Genomic DNA, 16390 nt, shown 5'->3' with positions numbered 1-16390 from the left:
GCATCAAAGCTTAATAAAGCTTATCAAAGCGTGATTTAAAGCGTAACAAGGCCTGATCAAATCGGGAAATAATTTGTCCCTAAAGCGTAACCAATTCGTATCAGAGCTTATCAGAGCGTAACATTACTTAGGTGATATTTTTTGAAAAGTAAACAAAAAATGATGGCGCTTTGTTCGCCGATTTAAAGCGCGGCATTCGCCGTTGGTGTGAGCTAGGCATAAAGCATCTTTAAGCAGTTAGAAATTGACTCTGTGAAGGGTTCATAATATTGGAGACTCCGAGTAACGATTTAGTACGCCTTTTTAACTTTAAGTAAGAATTTAAGAATTTAAATAAACACAAATATGATATTGTACTATGATAATATAATATTATTGAAATTCAACAATGTTTGATGATAATAGGATACTAAAATAAATTTCAACGTCAACATACAAATATTATTATTATAGCATTAATTAACAATGTTACTTTATGTCATATATTATGTCGATAATGATGTAGTATTATTTTCTTTAATAATATTTAGTAACTTGATGATAATTTAACATTATTCCTTTGAACAATGCTAACTTACTTGATGATAATTTAACATTTTTTATTCAACAATGCTTACTTACTAGATGGTAATATCTACTTACTTGATAATAGTATAATATTATATTATTCAATAATGTTTCTATAGCAAAATATACACCAGTTATAAGACCTGAAAAAGAACCAGGTTTTCTATGTGAAAATTTCTATTGTTAATTAACTATGGTGTACCCGTGCGAAACATTGCAAACTACCTTTAGATTTATGTGGACATGAACATTTTCGTGGGTTGATACGTTGTTTTGAATATATATGTAAATAGTCTTCAAAAAGACTAGAAATGTAAGGAAATCGCAAAATTTTCTTAAAACTAGGAATTTCTCTTTCTAATTGTTGAACAATGATTTTCAAATATCATCATTTGAACTCAAGAAGATTAAAGACAAGACAATAAAAACCAGAATTGTTTTCTCTTACAGTGATATATTATTGGAGAATACTATTTGTAAAAGTGGGAGTAGCATCGATTTGTTTGGTATACATGAAGTTTAAAATATCTATGATACAGTTTAAAAAGTTGAATCTAATGATTGAAAAAATTGAAAATCAGACTGTGTTTGAAAATATTATAACCATATGAAGTTCATATAACAAAGATTACTTCCTACAATAATCATTCGTTAATTTCTTTTTTAAAAAGAATGATATTTAATTGGGAGACCGGGCTTTATTACAATTCCTGCTTATTGCAGCTGGTACACACTCCCTCTTTAAAAGTATTGTTCTTTTCAATGGAATTATAATATCAGTACGACATATCTGTCATTTAATCAGGGGCTAAACTAATTAACTGGAAGTCCGTGGACTTAATTGGGTTGGCGAATATATTTCAACCATAATGCTCACCTACATTATGAGATACCTCTTAAAGACAATTTAATGCCTGATAATGGAATATTTAAATGTTTTCAGTCGGTAGTTAAATGCTATAGTAAATTATATATTTTTGTAATTTTGTATTTTTCCATGGGTGTTTGTTGGGACCCGTTATGTTTTGGTTTATAATGTCAATTATTTAAACTGATATACAAAAATGAAATTAATAGAGTTTTATGTATAACTAACTTACCATACGATATTGATATGAATATAAATGATGGCTGTTGGATTAATATTTTAAATGAATGACGATAATCTACGGTTTTGATTCCTTTTATAATAGCTAACTGGGCATAGCTTGGAGGTAATTCAGGTTTATTTTCTATAGCTACAAGGGAAAAATATTAGCAGTTCAAGTCCGAATGTCTTTAAGAAAAACAATTTTGATTGCAGTGTCAGAATCCAGTTTTAAATTGCCCGGCGTCTTGACAATCTAATTATAATTTAAACATTATACGATATAGATCATCATACAGGGGGTTTTAAAATTAGAGTCATACCATCCCCTTTTAATAATAATTTAATTGTTTTCTGTGGCCTCCAATTGTGTGTACCACAACATGCATTTTTGCTCTAATTTTGAAACACATAGTATTTTTGCATGAAAAACATCGACGTATTTTGACCACATCTAAAACATCATGGATAACTTTACCGAAGTTATAACATGATATGTTTAAGCCAGTAAAGGTTGCTTTCGTCTTTCGTCTATAACTACGTTAGACAGATTTTAAATGGATAAACGAAATAAACCACAATGGAGGTTTGTGTCCTGCTGATTTGCTTTAATTCGGACGAAATTATAACCATTGTGGAGTTTTAAAGATACATTTTACTTACAGATTAAAATCAATAGAAATATTAGTGTAGCTATTGCAGCTCCCGCATAGAACATAATACCCAATCCTAAATTAATATCATCTAAATTATCACTATTCGGCACGAGCATTGGTGGCACTATCAATCCAATAGCTATTCCTAACTTTAAATGAAAAAAATATACGTGTATATATATTTAAGAAAAACTGCCGTTCTTCCACCGTTATTTGCACGAGAGTCACCGAATCTAGGCGTATGTTGATATTTTGGCACACGTCAGTACGGAGGTCGGGTACCTATGGGGGTGATCTGGCACATGTAGGACGATCGTCTGTAGATCTGGCGAGGGTCGGGTGCTTAAACTCTGCCAAAATACGCACGACCATACGCTAGAGGATAAACCGATAGCTCAATAGCGAGAAAAGGTGAACTTCGGACGACTAAGACGAACACGGGCCGACGGCTTTGATCGGATACAAAATGGTCGGTAGTGTCGGGGCCAAAGCATTCCAAAATGAAGACCGTCCGGAAATCTTTTACTTTCGGTTTCCTGTGGCTCCCTTCGACAACCAACGCCTACATTTGGTCACTGTCGACCGAACAACGTAAGGAACGCTCACTTACGATGAGAAGCGGGTTTCGACAGGGCATTTATTGTGTACTTACGCAAATCGATCGCCCGAGGAACGTTTGCGATTAGTCCCTTCGCAACAATCCAGTGGTTGGAACTGAATCGGGTCAACAAATGTGACGATTTGAGGATATTCAAGACGACAATCGGGCCGATCGAGGACAATCTGGTAGAGATCGGGTCGATTGGAAAAAAAACAATTCTTGGTGATATGAGGTATTAGTCGGTATTGAAAGCACTCATATATTCTAATTGATTCATTAATTGTCTCAAAATGAACTACAAGAAGACAATTGAGTTTTATAAACTTTTAGGCCTACCTGGTTAGCTAACACACCAAGGGCTGTAGCAAAGGACACTTCATCGGCACCAAACCACACTGCAGATATCTGAGGAGGAAAACTTGTTACAAATATATTAGACAAACCATTTAATATCTGAGCTATCAATAAGATATAGAATCGGTCGGGTTGAACAGCAACACATTTAATCCACGAGGCTAAACAATTTAATGTTACTCCGAATATAATATTCATTTTTATTCCATATCTATTCAGTAACCATAATCCAGGTAGAATAAATAAAGGATAAATCAACATATATAATGAGGCAAGCCAGTCCACATACATAGCTTTTACATTATCATCATCTGGTAAACTTTCGTTATAGTATCGTATCATAATATTGCTTATAATGTTCATATGTACAAACTGGTAAGCATTGTGCATGGAATATAACGAAAATAAGCATAATATGGCCCATCTTCTTTTACATACATGAATACCACTGTTCGATGATATAGTACCATTTAATTCCGATGTTTCAATGTTGGGCAAGTCAATTCCTTGTAATTCCTCTGTATACTTACAACGAGGTTTTTCATCTATCAATCTCATGACGAGAGTCTGGAATTCTAACAAGAAATAATCCTTTTCTTACACCAAATAAATATAATATCACACATTAAAATTTTTACCACACATTAATAATATAAATATAAATATATATAGGATGATTAAATTATGTATTCATCCATTTAGAAGCCTTGATAACATATTGCAATTTATTGATTTTATTTTAAAGGGACAGTTGCGCCATTTTGGGGGTTGATTTTAATCTTTAATATGTAAATAGTCTTCAGGAGTACTAGAAATGTACAAAAATCGCACAATTCCTTTAAAAAATATATAATATATAAAATCCCGAGAATATCATTATATATAAAATCCCGGGGTAATTAACTATACTAATTTTGATACCAAAAGGTCAAATTTTGAAGGCAAACTATTTGAATAATTGATGTTTGTAATGAATTAACATGTATCCTTAATCATATCATTATGTTTTTATTGCATATAATTAAGATTTTAAACATTCATAAATGTCTATGAAGGCACAGACTGGATAAACAACAAAAAAAAGATTTTTTCACCTTTCTTGATCGGTCACTCAATGGAATTCTGCTGGTAATTCTCTTCTAATTTAGCTAATTATGAATTAATTATGGATATGTGAGACAAAATAGTATTCTCCCAAGTCATTAGAACACCTGTCCTTTCTATTCATATAAGTATTAGCATTTTTTTTAATATTAAAAAAAATAAGGGAACCCATCTTTAACCGAAACTTTGACTAAAGTTGGACTTAATCGAACTTTTAACATGTACCGCTCAACTTTTACGAAAGTCATGCTTAACATGATACAAAATTTATTATGAACATGATTGTATTGATTTTAAAAGACAGGTGTAGTGGAAATTATGGGAATGATAAAGTTAAATATTCACCAATACTGCGAACAACTTATTCATATTCCATCCGTGTTACAAGTTTTGATAGCTCTATGCTGAAATGCATCAGCGCCAATCCAATAAAATGTAGGGGATATAATAATAGAAAAATATTTCTTTATTAGATAATCAATAATAAAGACAATGTCTTTTTAGAATTGAGCCCGTATAAAAATTCATAGCTGCAAATAACACATAACACAAGTACAACGATAAAAACTTATGTACAGTTTGTAATAAGCCTATAATTTATCTAGAACCCATGTTCCCAACCTGGGGTGCTTTCAGCCCCTGGGAGTGTGGGACTAGGGTGTCAGGGGTGTGGCCATTTGGTGTAGGAGAAAAATTTATTTTGAATTGAGAAAGCACCTCACATCATCACATGCTGTAAATGTGGATGAAACAAATTTTTGGTGGTGGGAAAGTCCAGGTGATTGCTCCAAGGGTGTGAAGATTGAGAACCACTCACGTAGAAAGAGAGGGGGAGCAAAGAGTAATATAAATGTCGGATACAAAATTAAAAATATAAATGATGATGCTCATTTCAAACCTCCACAAAAATGGAGATTAGATAATTTCTTGAAAGAATAAACTGATTTGGCCTCTCTTATTTTAACTTGTAGATTATTCCACAATTTTACACCTTTATATTTTAAACAGTGTTTATAAAGATCTATTCTATTCTTTTGTAAACATTACCTTTTTATTAATAGACGAGTAAGAACTAAAAATCACATTAGAAAGATATCTTGGACATAAATTATTACGTATATTATGTATAAATACAGCAGAATTAATCTTATGTCGAATAGCATAATCAATGATATTCATTGAACTAAGATGATCTTTGTAATTGTTGGAGACACAGTTATAAGTATTCAGAATTGATTTATGTGCACGTTTTTGTTGACGTTTTAATATCTTTGAGTTCAAACTGGAACTGTCCCAAATTGTTGAACAATAATTTTAAAAAGGATGTCCTTTAAATTACAAGGAGCGAGATTTTCTAGAAGGAATTTTTGAATTTTACGAAGTTGAAATAATTTTGTATTTGTATCTTTTTGACATGGAATTTCCAGTTCATTCTCGATTAACAACAACACCGAGCAGGTTGAAATTAAAGACATTTTCTATTTTATCATTTATAGTTAGCTAAGGTTATGTCACATGATAGTCTCAGTGAATAAAATTCTTTTAAATTTGCATTAAACTGGGAATTCTATTTATCATATATATAGGTATAAAAACTAAGAGGAAATATTTCCAGACTGTGTTAAACCTTACTACCACTTGTAGAAAACCTCTATAGGAGAGGAATATAAGACCCCGACATGTTCTTTGTGTAACTGTAATAAATGACCAGGTTTATTATTCATGTTCACTTGCAAAACTATCATAAAAGACATTTTCTTCCGTCAATATACATCAAAATTTACCATGATGCAAATTTTGAACACAACATAAGCTCGCCATTAGATAGATCATTATTGTCATCAGGGGCCAGTGATATAGCGATGAAGGTGGAAATGTACAGTCTTATGAATAGTTAGTCTACTTCACTGGTCTTGAGATCACGAGTTCAGTCTATTTCCAAGAAATTGGATTAATTACAATAAGGTATACTTATATTTCATGTAATTAAAATATTGTATCATACTGGTGTAGATTTCATTTTATTCATATTTATCGCCACTCGGAATTAAGGGATATTTCTTTTAATCGATCAAGATAAAGCAATTATATTATAAATCTTCACAGGGGTATATCAATTTTTAAAACCCAACTAGGAAGAAAGAACAATATATAATTATACTCGTGTCATTGCTTTGTTTACGCAGGTCATTATATCAATTACTCAATTAAATATAAATTACATATTTCATTATCATAATATATCATATTCAGGTCCGTAACCAGCCCAACAAGGGGTGGCCGCATTTACATTGGGGACAATAGCTGGCTTCAATTGAGAATCTGTTCGAATTTTGCAGGGGGGGGGGGGATATAGTTCCAGGGGAGCACCCCCCTTTAGTTACGGGCCTGATTCTATTGAAGATAGAAATGGGTGCACCGTAAGATCTTTGACAGAGTCAACCCAACCCCCCACTCACCTTTCAACAAAACTTCTGCCGACACACTTGCTTATCCGGGATATAAATTGATATAGGTGTGGAATGGGGCGTTTTTTTGGTAACTAGGCAAAGAATAACATATGTATATTGATTGTATATGTCTTCTCACTTGGCCTTGATCGTCTCATGGCTCTAGACACGAAAAGGCAATATGCAATTATCAAAGGTAATGTAATTTATCATTTCAAATCTAAGGTGGCTCACATACGACATATTTCACATTTTATTTTGAATTAAAAATTTTTAATTTTCACCTTGGTGAAAATTGATTTTAAATGAAAAACTTTAATTTTTACCCAGGTGAAAATTGTGATAATTACTGTAATTTTGAATTTAAGTCTTTACTTTTCACATAGATGATAATTATTTTCACCTAGGTAGAAATTAAGTGATAATCCCTGTAATTCTTATTTAAAAATCAAAAACTTAAATTCAAGTAATTTTTGATTAAAAACTTTTAAAGTTCACATGTCCAGCCTCCATCTTGTAAAGAACGGCAAAAAAATTTTAATTCAAAATTACAGGAATTATCACCTACTTTTCATTCATTTTGGCGTGGAAATTCAAGTGTGAATTTATTATGTTATTAAATATATTCAAAGAGGGTTACGGCATTACGACATTTTCCACTTTTTATTTTGAATTAAAAACTTTAAATTTTCAACTAGGTGATTATTATTTTCACCTATGTGAAAATTGGGTGATAATTCCTGTAATTTTGAATTAAAAACTTTAATTTTCACCTAGGTGTGAGCCACCGTAGAGGCTACAGTTTTGATCAGATTTGGGGAAATATTGAATGCTTATTTATATTAGTGAAATTGTCAGACCACTACAGATTCTGACCAGTAGTTCGACGAACTTGTAAATGCCACACGAGCACCTGATGGCACCTGTTTTTGATTTCCAACTAACTCGACTAGAGATTGATTAGATTTCCCTGCCGACGTTTACTACCAGTTTTTAAACCACCCGTGTCCCGTTTGATTTTGTTAGTCGCAAGATCGGTTTATGTCTATGTACCACTTCAAACTATTGTAACATAATGAATACAAAGAGTTCTCGCATCGAAAACATGGTTTTGTTGGGTATTATTCCTTCTTATCGGTACTTCCATGACTTCTGGTTTGGAGGATAAGGTTTTTCTCATGCTCATTCCCCCTAATAGCTTGAACATCATCCAATCATACTCGTATTTACTTCAGGTTTCAGGGGTTATTTTAAGTGCACTTTTATTTTGTACTATTGAGGCATATACTACACCTGCAGATTATACCAATGACGGTAAGAGATCTTGTTTAATCTTTCTTTGTTTTATATAGTCAGTAAATTCCTTAGACACAATTCAGATTTTTCTTCGAAGACAGAAATTGGCATTCTGATTGACGTCAGATCTTGGTCTGATATACTACACATGCCATCAGAATATCTTTTTGGTATACTTATGCCCTAATGGATATTGCAACCGAACATTTAGGCAAGAAAGGAAATATTTCATTTTTAAATCTTTATCAGACTAGTATCAGTAATCATAAATAGCTAGCAGGTAATTGACAATGGATACGGTACAGCTCGTACAGCTCGTACAGCTCGTACAAAGAAAGATGAGACTTCAGTCTAAGGCCATCACCACAAATTCTAAACTATATTCCACTACACAATATACATGTATAATTGTCAAGAAGAGTTGTTTTGAAACATAACAAAGAAATTTTCCTTTATGATATCCACAGTGACAAGAATGGGAATGACGAAGTTCATACCTACCAAATCTTCTTAAAGCCTCCACCCCCGAAATAGGCAAATTAGGGAAAATGTATCGAGAGCAATACTGATTACTATATATTTTAACACAAATCTTCAGAATTTTGTGATGTGGTAAATCCGTGCCAGAATAATGCCACCTGTCAGTACAGATATGATACTTATCAGGCTTGTTATAATTGAAATGAAAACAAAAAAACGTAAATCAAAGTCGCGTATTCACTTCACGTTCACGTTCGATCCTCATCTGATGAGTCGTATATCTTAGTCTCAGGAACGGGAATTATTAAGATAAGCTAATCAGTAATAGTGTCTACAGCTTACCGTCGAAATATGAGCTTTCTTTTTTTGCGTTTGAATCGTCTTTCCTTGAGACGTTGGAGAGCAGTTAGATACTGAATAATCAAATGTAATCCTTGTCGTAATGCAAAGACCAGACCATTAATCAGACAGGGGCGAAACCAGCGAAGATCGAAATAAAGTTGAAATTTCTAATTCTATGTTGGTCTCTATTAGAAAAGATTTTGCAATTCTCAACTCTCAATCAGCCGATATAGGTCTTTTATAGAAATTGAAATTCATCTTCTAAGACATTAAGATTACATAATTGACCAAGTCACTGATTAAGTGGTTTTGTATCAACTAGTTTCGACCAAGGAGCTTTATTAGACCTTCTTGGCTTCGACACAAAACTGTAGGTTAAATAATGTCATGGCAAATATTAGAAGATTAATTAAAATGTTCTAATATTGATCTTGATAACAAAGTTTTATTGAAATGTTTACAATGAATAAGGTAATTAGATATCATTAGTGATATACTATATTGAATAAGATAATATGATTTAAACGTCTTTTTATCATTAAATAATAATAATGATAATATTTATTCGTACATTGAAAAATCTCACAGAAACACACAAAAACAAAATCATGTACACAATACAAACACAAATTATTTTACATATAATAATTGTTCAATGAAATAGGATCAAAATTTGAAATGTTTTATGAAAAATGCGCGATTACATGAGACAATTTTTCATCGTGTTTGTCAGAAAAGATCATCAAGAATCTAAACACACTAAGTTTTATTAAATTACCACCATAATGTTTTCATAAAACATAGCTATCCATTCGCACACTGCTTTAAATAAAAATTTGCAAACTTGCCCATCTTTGCACTATTTTACTTTATTTTCGTGCACTTGATCATGGCTCAAAACATATGTTTTAGTCGGAGAATTTCTCGTTATTTAACTGAAAAATGTCGGATTTTAAACAATATTTACTCTTTTTAAATCAGAGCCCTTCCATGACATAACTACATCGGACGCAAATACAATTCATTCCATAAATATTACGTTCATAATAAATATTTGATCGTGATAGGGTGACAGTTGACAAATCTAGCGGCATACTGACATCAGTTGTTTTCATGGAAATTGGTGAAAGATTAAATGAATATGTAAATTTTATTGAAAAGATTGATATAAGTAAAACAAGGTATGTTCATGTAACTTGATATTTTTTGTATCTCTGTGAAAGTTAGACTAGATTACTTTTGATTCTTGTACACATAAATAGAATCTAATTAGATCTTGATGAAACCTGGTATAAATATGTACATAGCTAAGGTTTCGTTACAGCTTGGTGAAACTTGATATAAATATGTACATAAATAAGATTTCGTTACACCCTGGTTTAACTTGGTATAAATATGTACATAAATAAGATTTCATTACACCTTGGTTTAACTTGGTATAAATATGTACATAAATAAGATTTCATTACACCTAGGTTTAACTTGGTATAGATATGTACATAAATAAGATTTCATTACACCTTGCTTTAACTTGGTATAAATATGTACATAAATAAGATTTCATTACACCTTGGTTTAACTTGGTATAAATATGTACATAAATAAGATTTCATTACACCTAGGTTTAACTTGGTATAGATATGTACATAAATAAGATTTCATTACCCCTTGGTTAAACTTGGTATAAATATGTACATAAATAAAATTTCGTTACAAATTGGTTTAACTTGGTATAGATATGTACATAAATAAGGTTTCGTTACACCTTGGTTTGACTTGTTATAAATATATACATAAATAAGATTTCATTAGAGCTTGGTTTAACTTGGTATAAATATGTACATAAATAAGATTTCATTACACCTTGGTTAAACTTGGTATAGATATGTACATAAGGAAGATTTCATTACACCTTGGTTAAACTTGGTATAAATATGTACATAAATAAGATTTCATTACACTTTGGTTTAACTTGGTATAAATATAATTATACATAAATAAGATTTCATTACACCTTGGTTAAACTTGGTATAGATATGTACATAAATAAGAGTTCGTTACACCTTGGTGAAACTTGATATAAATATGTACATAAATAAGATTTCGTTACACCTTCGTTCAACTTGGTATAAATATGTACATAGATAAGGTTTCGTTACAATTTTGTGAAACTTGATATAGATATGTACATAAATAAGATTTCATTACACCTTAGTTAAACTTGATATAGATATGTACATATGAATAGAATCTAATTAAATCGGTTTAGATATGTACATCAATAATTTTTTATTAATTTGCGATATCAGCATCCGCTGGAAGCCAATGTTAACTTGTCATCTACCAACCAACCATGTTTCATTACATCTTAGTAAAACTTGGAATAGATATTAAATAAATAGAATTTCATTACACCTTGGTTTAACATGGTATAAATATATACATAAATAAAATTTCATTACATCTTGGTGAAACTTGGTATAAATATGGACATAGATAATATTTTATCAGAACTTGGTATAAATATGTAAATAAATAAGATTTCATTTCATCTTGGTGATTCTTAATAAACGATATATAATATGGACATAAAGATTCCAATTGTCATAATTGTTCCAATGTTGATTATGTACACTTTATGTTTCAGACTCTAACTATGAAGTAACCACAGATAGTGTTATTGGTAAGTTGCTTAATGATAAGGAGAAATCAACATGTGTCTGTTCAAATCACAATGTGAAATACAGCATGTAAATGTCTATTCTCTTTTTTTCGTATTATTTGGTTTATTTAACTCAAAGGCGCAGTAAAGTTACTCATAGCACACCTACCTATTCTATTTTGCACCATATTCTGGAGAGCTGGAATAAGTTTTATCGTACTCCAAAATATGGCGATTAGATTATTGTACCCTTTATATGGTGTATGACTGTAGCTCACGATTCTATCCACGAATAAAACTGGAAATTTGTTTATTTTCAGACTATTGTGATTCTATGAATATTTGTCAGAATAATGGTACCTGTAGTTATTACACACATTATTATTATGGTATTTGCTATCAGTGTGACTGTCCCTATGGTTATACAGGAAAATATTGTGGTTATAGTTATGGTATGTTCATTTTCACTGGTCTCATATTTTTGTGATGTTTACTTTAGATAAGTAATTAATGCAACTGTTACTTAGGGGGAGGGGGGGGGGGGGGGGCTAAAGTCGTAACGTAGTGCAGAATCTGAGAGAAACTGATAGACAGTTGAGACCATAGACAGTTGAATTTTCCAAAGGGAGTAGAGTTTTCATTTACAGCATTTGTCAGCAGTCGGTTTATTCATGTAATTTTACACTGTCAAGTTCTCTGTTGCTTTGGGCATCCATGTTAGATTTCTTAGTGGGCATGAACGAAATTATTTTGGAAAACAGTATTGATTGTTGTCTACAGATATTTTTGATGATTGAGATCTTTGCATTGTGAAAGTTGTTTTCATTGATAAATGTCATTATTATATAGTCCGGTAGAATCATTAGTAAATCCCGTTGTGAATTTACGATACAATCATCGGGAATCGTTAGCTATATCGAACTCATTTCCACCAATACCACGAGGTTTGTTTTTATAAGTTGATAGTTTTGCGGAATCATCGTTGTCAGTATTTGAATGTATATTGATATATTATAATAATTTCTAATCTTATATTGTATTTAAATTTTAGTAGAAACTACCACTTCATATCAAACAACAAGTGAGTTTTTTTTTAAAGTTATTTTGACTTTTAGTACGATCAAATGTCATAGACCATATACAAATGAATAAGTGACCAGCATTATCTTATTTTGAATGGCTGTGAGTGCTTTAAAAAAATCTTAATTTCCATAATCTTCTCGAATTCTAACATAATTTTTTGCTTATGAATTATGTTTATTCATTTTATGTTCTTAATAAAGAAGATTTAACAGTTTCATTATTGGTAGACATTGGCAACGACTCAATTATAATTCTTGTATATAATTTATTCTGATAAGGAGACTATACTATTTTACTACAGGATTTTACAACTTTGTTATTGTGTTTCGCTCTGTTATTGATGTATTGAGTCCTATTTTAACAGTGAAAATAATTTGTTATTGTATTGTTATAATGTATAATGTAATGTATGTATGATAATATACATTTTTTTTATCAATGTAAATATATTTAGATTGTCAGTTGGTTAATATAATGCTACATTGTATATTTATGAAATCACAGATTATCGCCACAACCCATGTTCATTTAATCCTTGCTTAAATGGTGCTACATGTTACTCTTACCGTAATGGTTGTTATAAATGTCATTGTCCCTATGGATATGAAGGATATAATTGTGAAAGTAAGTTAGAAAATCTTCATACATACCTCATTAAACTAATAAAAGACGAAAAAGATTACTAAACTAATACAGGTTATAAAAATATTGAAATAAATGTCTATGATATTACTAATTAATTCATCTTTTAAGACATTCAGATTACATAATTGACCAAGTCACTGATTAAGTGGATTTGTATTAACTACTCTCGACCAAGGAGCTTTATTAGACCTTCTTGGCTTCGACACAAAACTGTAGGTTAAAATAATGTCATGACAAATATTAGAAGATTAATTAGAATGTTAAAATGCGTTGGATAGCATAGATTAAACTGCAATATTGATCTTGATAACAAAGATTCAAATATTTTAAAGAATTAAAAAATAGTTTATTGAAATGTTTACAATGAATAAGGTAATTAGATACCATTAGGTTTCGGGGAAGGGAGGGTTTGATTCTCCCAAATACACAGGCCTAGGGTGGAGCAGACACTTTATTTAGAAATTAGGATTAAGGGTCTTGATATTGGGTTTTCTTCTGTTCTTATTCTGATCTGAAATTAGAAAAAATAAATCGCCCGATGGGCGAGAAGTATAGTATCTGTTATGTACTGTTTGTTTACTATGAACAATATTATCATTTAAGTTCTTATTTTTTGAATATGCAACTATCATTTTCTGCTTATAGACATGGGGGAATTTCTCTTGAAGGCTCTTATAGTGGGCATGAACTATCTTGCTTGCTCGATTGCTGGTTGTATTAAACGAGACAACAAAGGGTGCTATGCCTACATTATGATGAATATTTAGTCCTATAGGTCTTGCTGTATTCAATGTCTAGATCCAATGGGCTTCCCTAGATTGGCGGAATTTGGTAGTTTCATCTTCGGGCAAGTCAATTTCTATACGCTCAATTGGGATTAGGGCGATGAATAAGATAATATGATTTAAACGCCTTTTTATCATTAAATAATAATAATGATAATATTTATTCGTACATTGAAAAATCTAAATTTCACAGAAACACACAAAAACAAAATCATGTACACAATAAAAACACAAATTATTTTACATATAGATAATTGTTTCAATGAAATAGGATCAAAATTTAAAATGTTTTATGAAAAATTTGCGATTACATTATTCATTGCGTTTTTCAGAAAAGAACATCAAGAAACTAAACACACTAAGTTTCATTAAATTACCACCATAATGGTTTCATAAGTCATATAGCTATCCATTCGCACACTGCTTTGAATAAAAGATTGCAAACTTGCCCATCTTTGCGCTCTTTTACGATTATTTTCATGTGTTCTAACCTTTAGATCATGGTTCAAAACATATGTTTTAGGATTTCTCGTTATTTAACTGAAAACTATCGGATTTTAAACAATTTTCTTTCTTTTTTTATCAGAGCCCTTCCATGACGTAACTACATCGGACACAAATACAACCCCAGGTAAGTTTGATATTTCCATAAATATAATGTTCATAATAAATATTTGATCGTGATAGGGTGACAGTTGACAAATCTAGCGGCATACTGACATCAGTTGTTTTCATGGAAATTGGTGAAAGATTAAATGAATATGTAAATTTTATTGAAAAGATTGATATAAGTAAAACAAGGTATCTTCATGTAAATTGATATTTTTTGTATCTCTGTGAAAATTAGATTAGATTACTTTTGATTATTGTACACATAAATAGAATCTAATTCTTGGTGAAACTTGGTATAAATATGTACATAAATAGAATCTAATTCTTGGTGAAACTTGTTATAAATATGTACATAAATAGAATCTAATTCTTGGTGAAACTTGGTATAAATATATACATAAATAAGATTTCATTACATCTTGGTTTAACTTGTTATAAATATATACATAAATAAGATTTCATTACATCTTGGTTTAACTTGGTATAAATATATACGAAAATAAGATTTCATTACACCTAGGTTTAACTTGGTAGAAATAGGTACATAAATAAAATTGCATTACACCTTGGTTAAACTTGGTATGAATATGTATATAAATAAGATTTCATTATACCTTGGTTTAACTTGATATAAATATGTACATAAATAAGATTTCATTACACCTTGGTTTAACTTGGTATAAATATGTACATAAATAAGATTTCGTTACACCTTGGTTTAACTTGTAATAAATATGTACATAAATAAGATTTCGTTACACCTTCGTTCAACTTTGTATTAAATTTGGACATAGATAATATTTTATCAGAACTTGGTATAAATATGTAAATAAGATTTTATTACATCTTTGTGAAACATGGTATAAATATTTATATATAGATAATATTTTATCGGAACTTGAAACTTGGTATATTGGTATATTAACCTGATAAATTTGGTGATTCTTAATAAACGATATATAATATGTACTTAAAGATTCCACTTGATAAAACCTAATATATTATCATTATGTATATTGTTGATACAGGAGGGCTTTGGTTCGTTTCGCAGCAAAGGCGGTTGGACAATTGTCATAATTGTTCCAATGTTGATTATGTACACTTTATGTTTCAGACTCTAACTATGAAGTAACCACAGATAGTGTTATTGGTAAGTTGCTTAATGATAAGGAGAAATCAACATGTGTCTGTTCAAATCACAATGTGAAATACAGCATGTAAATGTCTATTCTCTTTTTTTCGTATTATTTGGTTTATTTAACTCAAAGGCGCAGTAAAGTTACTCATAGCACACCTACCTATTCTATTTTGCACCATATTCTGGAGAGCTGGAATAAGTTTTATCGTACTCCAAAATATGGCGATTAGATTATTGTACCCTTTATATGGTGTATGACTGTAGCTCACGATTCTATCCACGAATAAAACTGGAAATTTGTTTATTTTCAGACTATTGTGATTCTATGAATATTTGTCAGAATAATGGTACCTGTAGTTATTACACACATTATTATTATGGTATTTGCTATCAGTGTGACTGTCCCTATGGTTATACAGGAAAATATTGTGGTTATAGTTATGGTATGTTCATTTTCACTGGTCTCATATTTTTGTGATGTTTACTTTAGATAAGTAATTGATGCAACTGTTTTTTGGGGGAGAGGGG

General features: G+C 30.8%; 2 protein-coding genes across 2 annotated transcripts in view; one reads left to right on the top strand and one right to left on the bottom strand.

The window, feature by feature from the left end:
* The window catches only part of LOTGIDRAFT_155394 (hypothetical protein), a gene marked incomplete at both ends in the record, with an annotated part of 8703 nt that extends 4880 nt beyond the window's left edge, over positions 1-3823 (bottom strand). The window contains 4 exons of the mRNA XM_009066956.1: positions 643-710; positions 1668-1805; positions 2318-2459; positions 3248-3823. Of these exons, the coding sequence (XP_009065204.1) occupies positions 643-710; positions 1668-1805; positions 2318-2459; positions 3248-3823 (924 nt within the window). The remainder of the gene's footprint in view (positions 1-642; positions 711-1667; positions 1806-2317; positions 2460-3247) is intronic.
* Positions 3824-7000: 3177 nt separating this feature from the next.
* LOTGIDRAFT_229585 (hypothetical protein) overlaps positions 7001-16390 on the top strand; it is a gene marked incomplete at both ends in the record, with an annotated part of 15657 nt that continues 6267 nt past the window's right edge. The window contains 9 exons of the mRNA XM_009066955.1: positions 7001-7015; positions 8055-8133; positions 11585-11620; positions 11920-12051; positions 12457-12543; positions 13187-13306; positions 14699-14743; positions 15839-15874; positions 16174-16305. Of these exons, the coding sequence (XP_009065203.1) occupies positions 7001-7015; positions 8055-8133; positions 11585-11620; positions 11920-12051; positions 12457-12543; positions 13187-13306; positions 14699-14743; positions 15839-15874; positions 16174-16305 (682 nt within the window). The remainder of the gene's footprint in view (positions 7016-8054; positions 8134-11584; positions 11621-11919; positions 12052-12456; positions 12544-13186; positions 13307-14698; positions 14744-15838; positions 15875-16173; positions 16306-16390) is intronic.

Source organism: Lottia gigantea, assembly GCF_000327385.1.
Source record: "Lottia gigantea unplaced genomic scaffold LOTGIsca_8, whole genome shotgun sequence".
Lineage (NCBI taxonomy): Eukaryota > Metazoa > Mollusca > Gastropoda > Lottiidae > Lottia > Lottia gigantea.
Note: the sequence above shows the minus strand (reverse complement) of the source record. Positions and strands in the feature narration are given on the sequence as shown.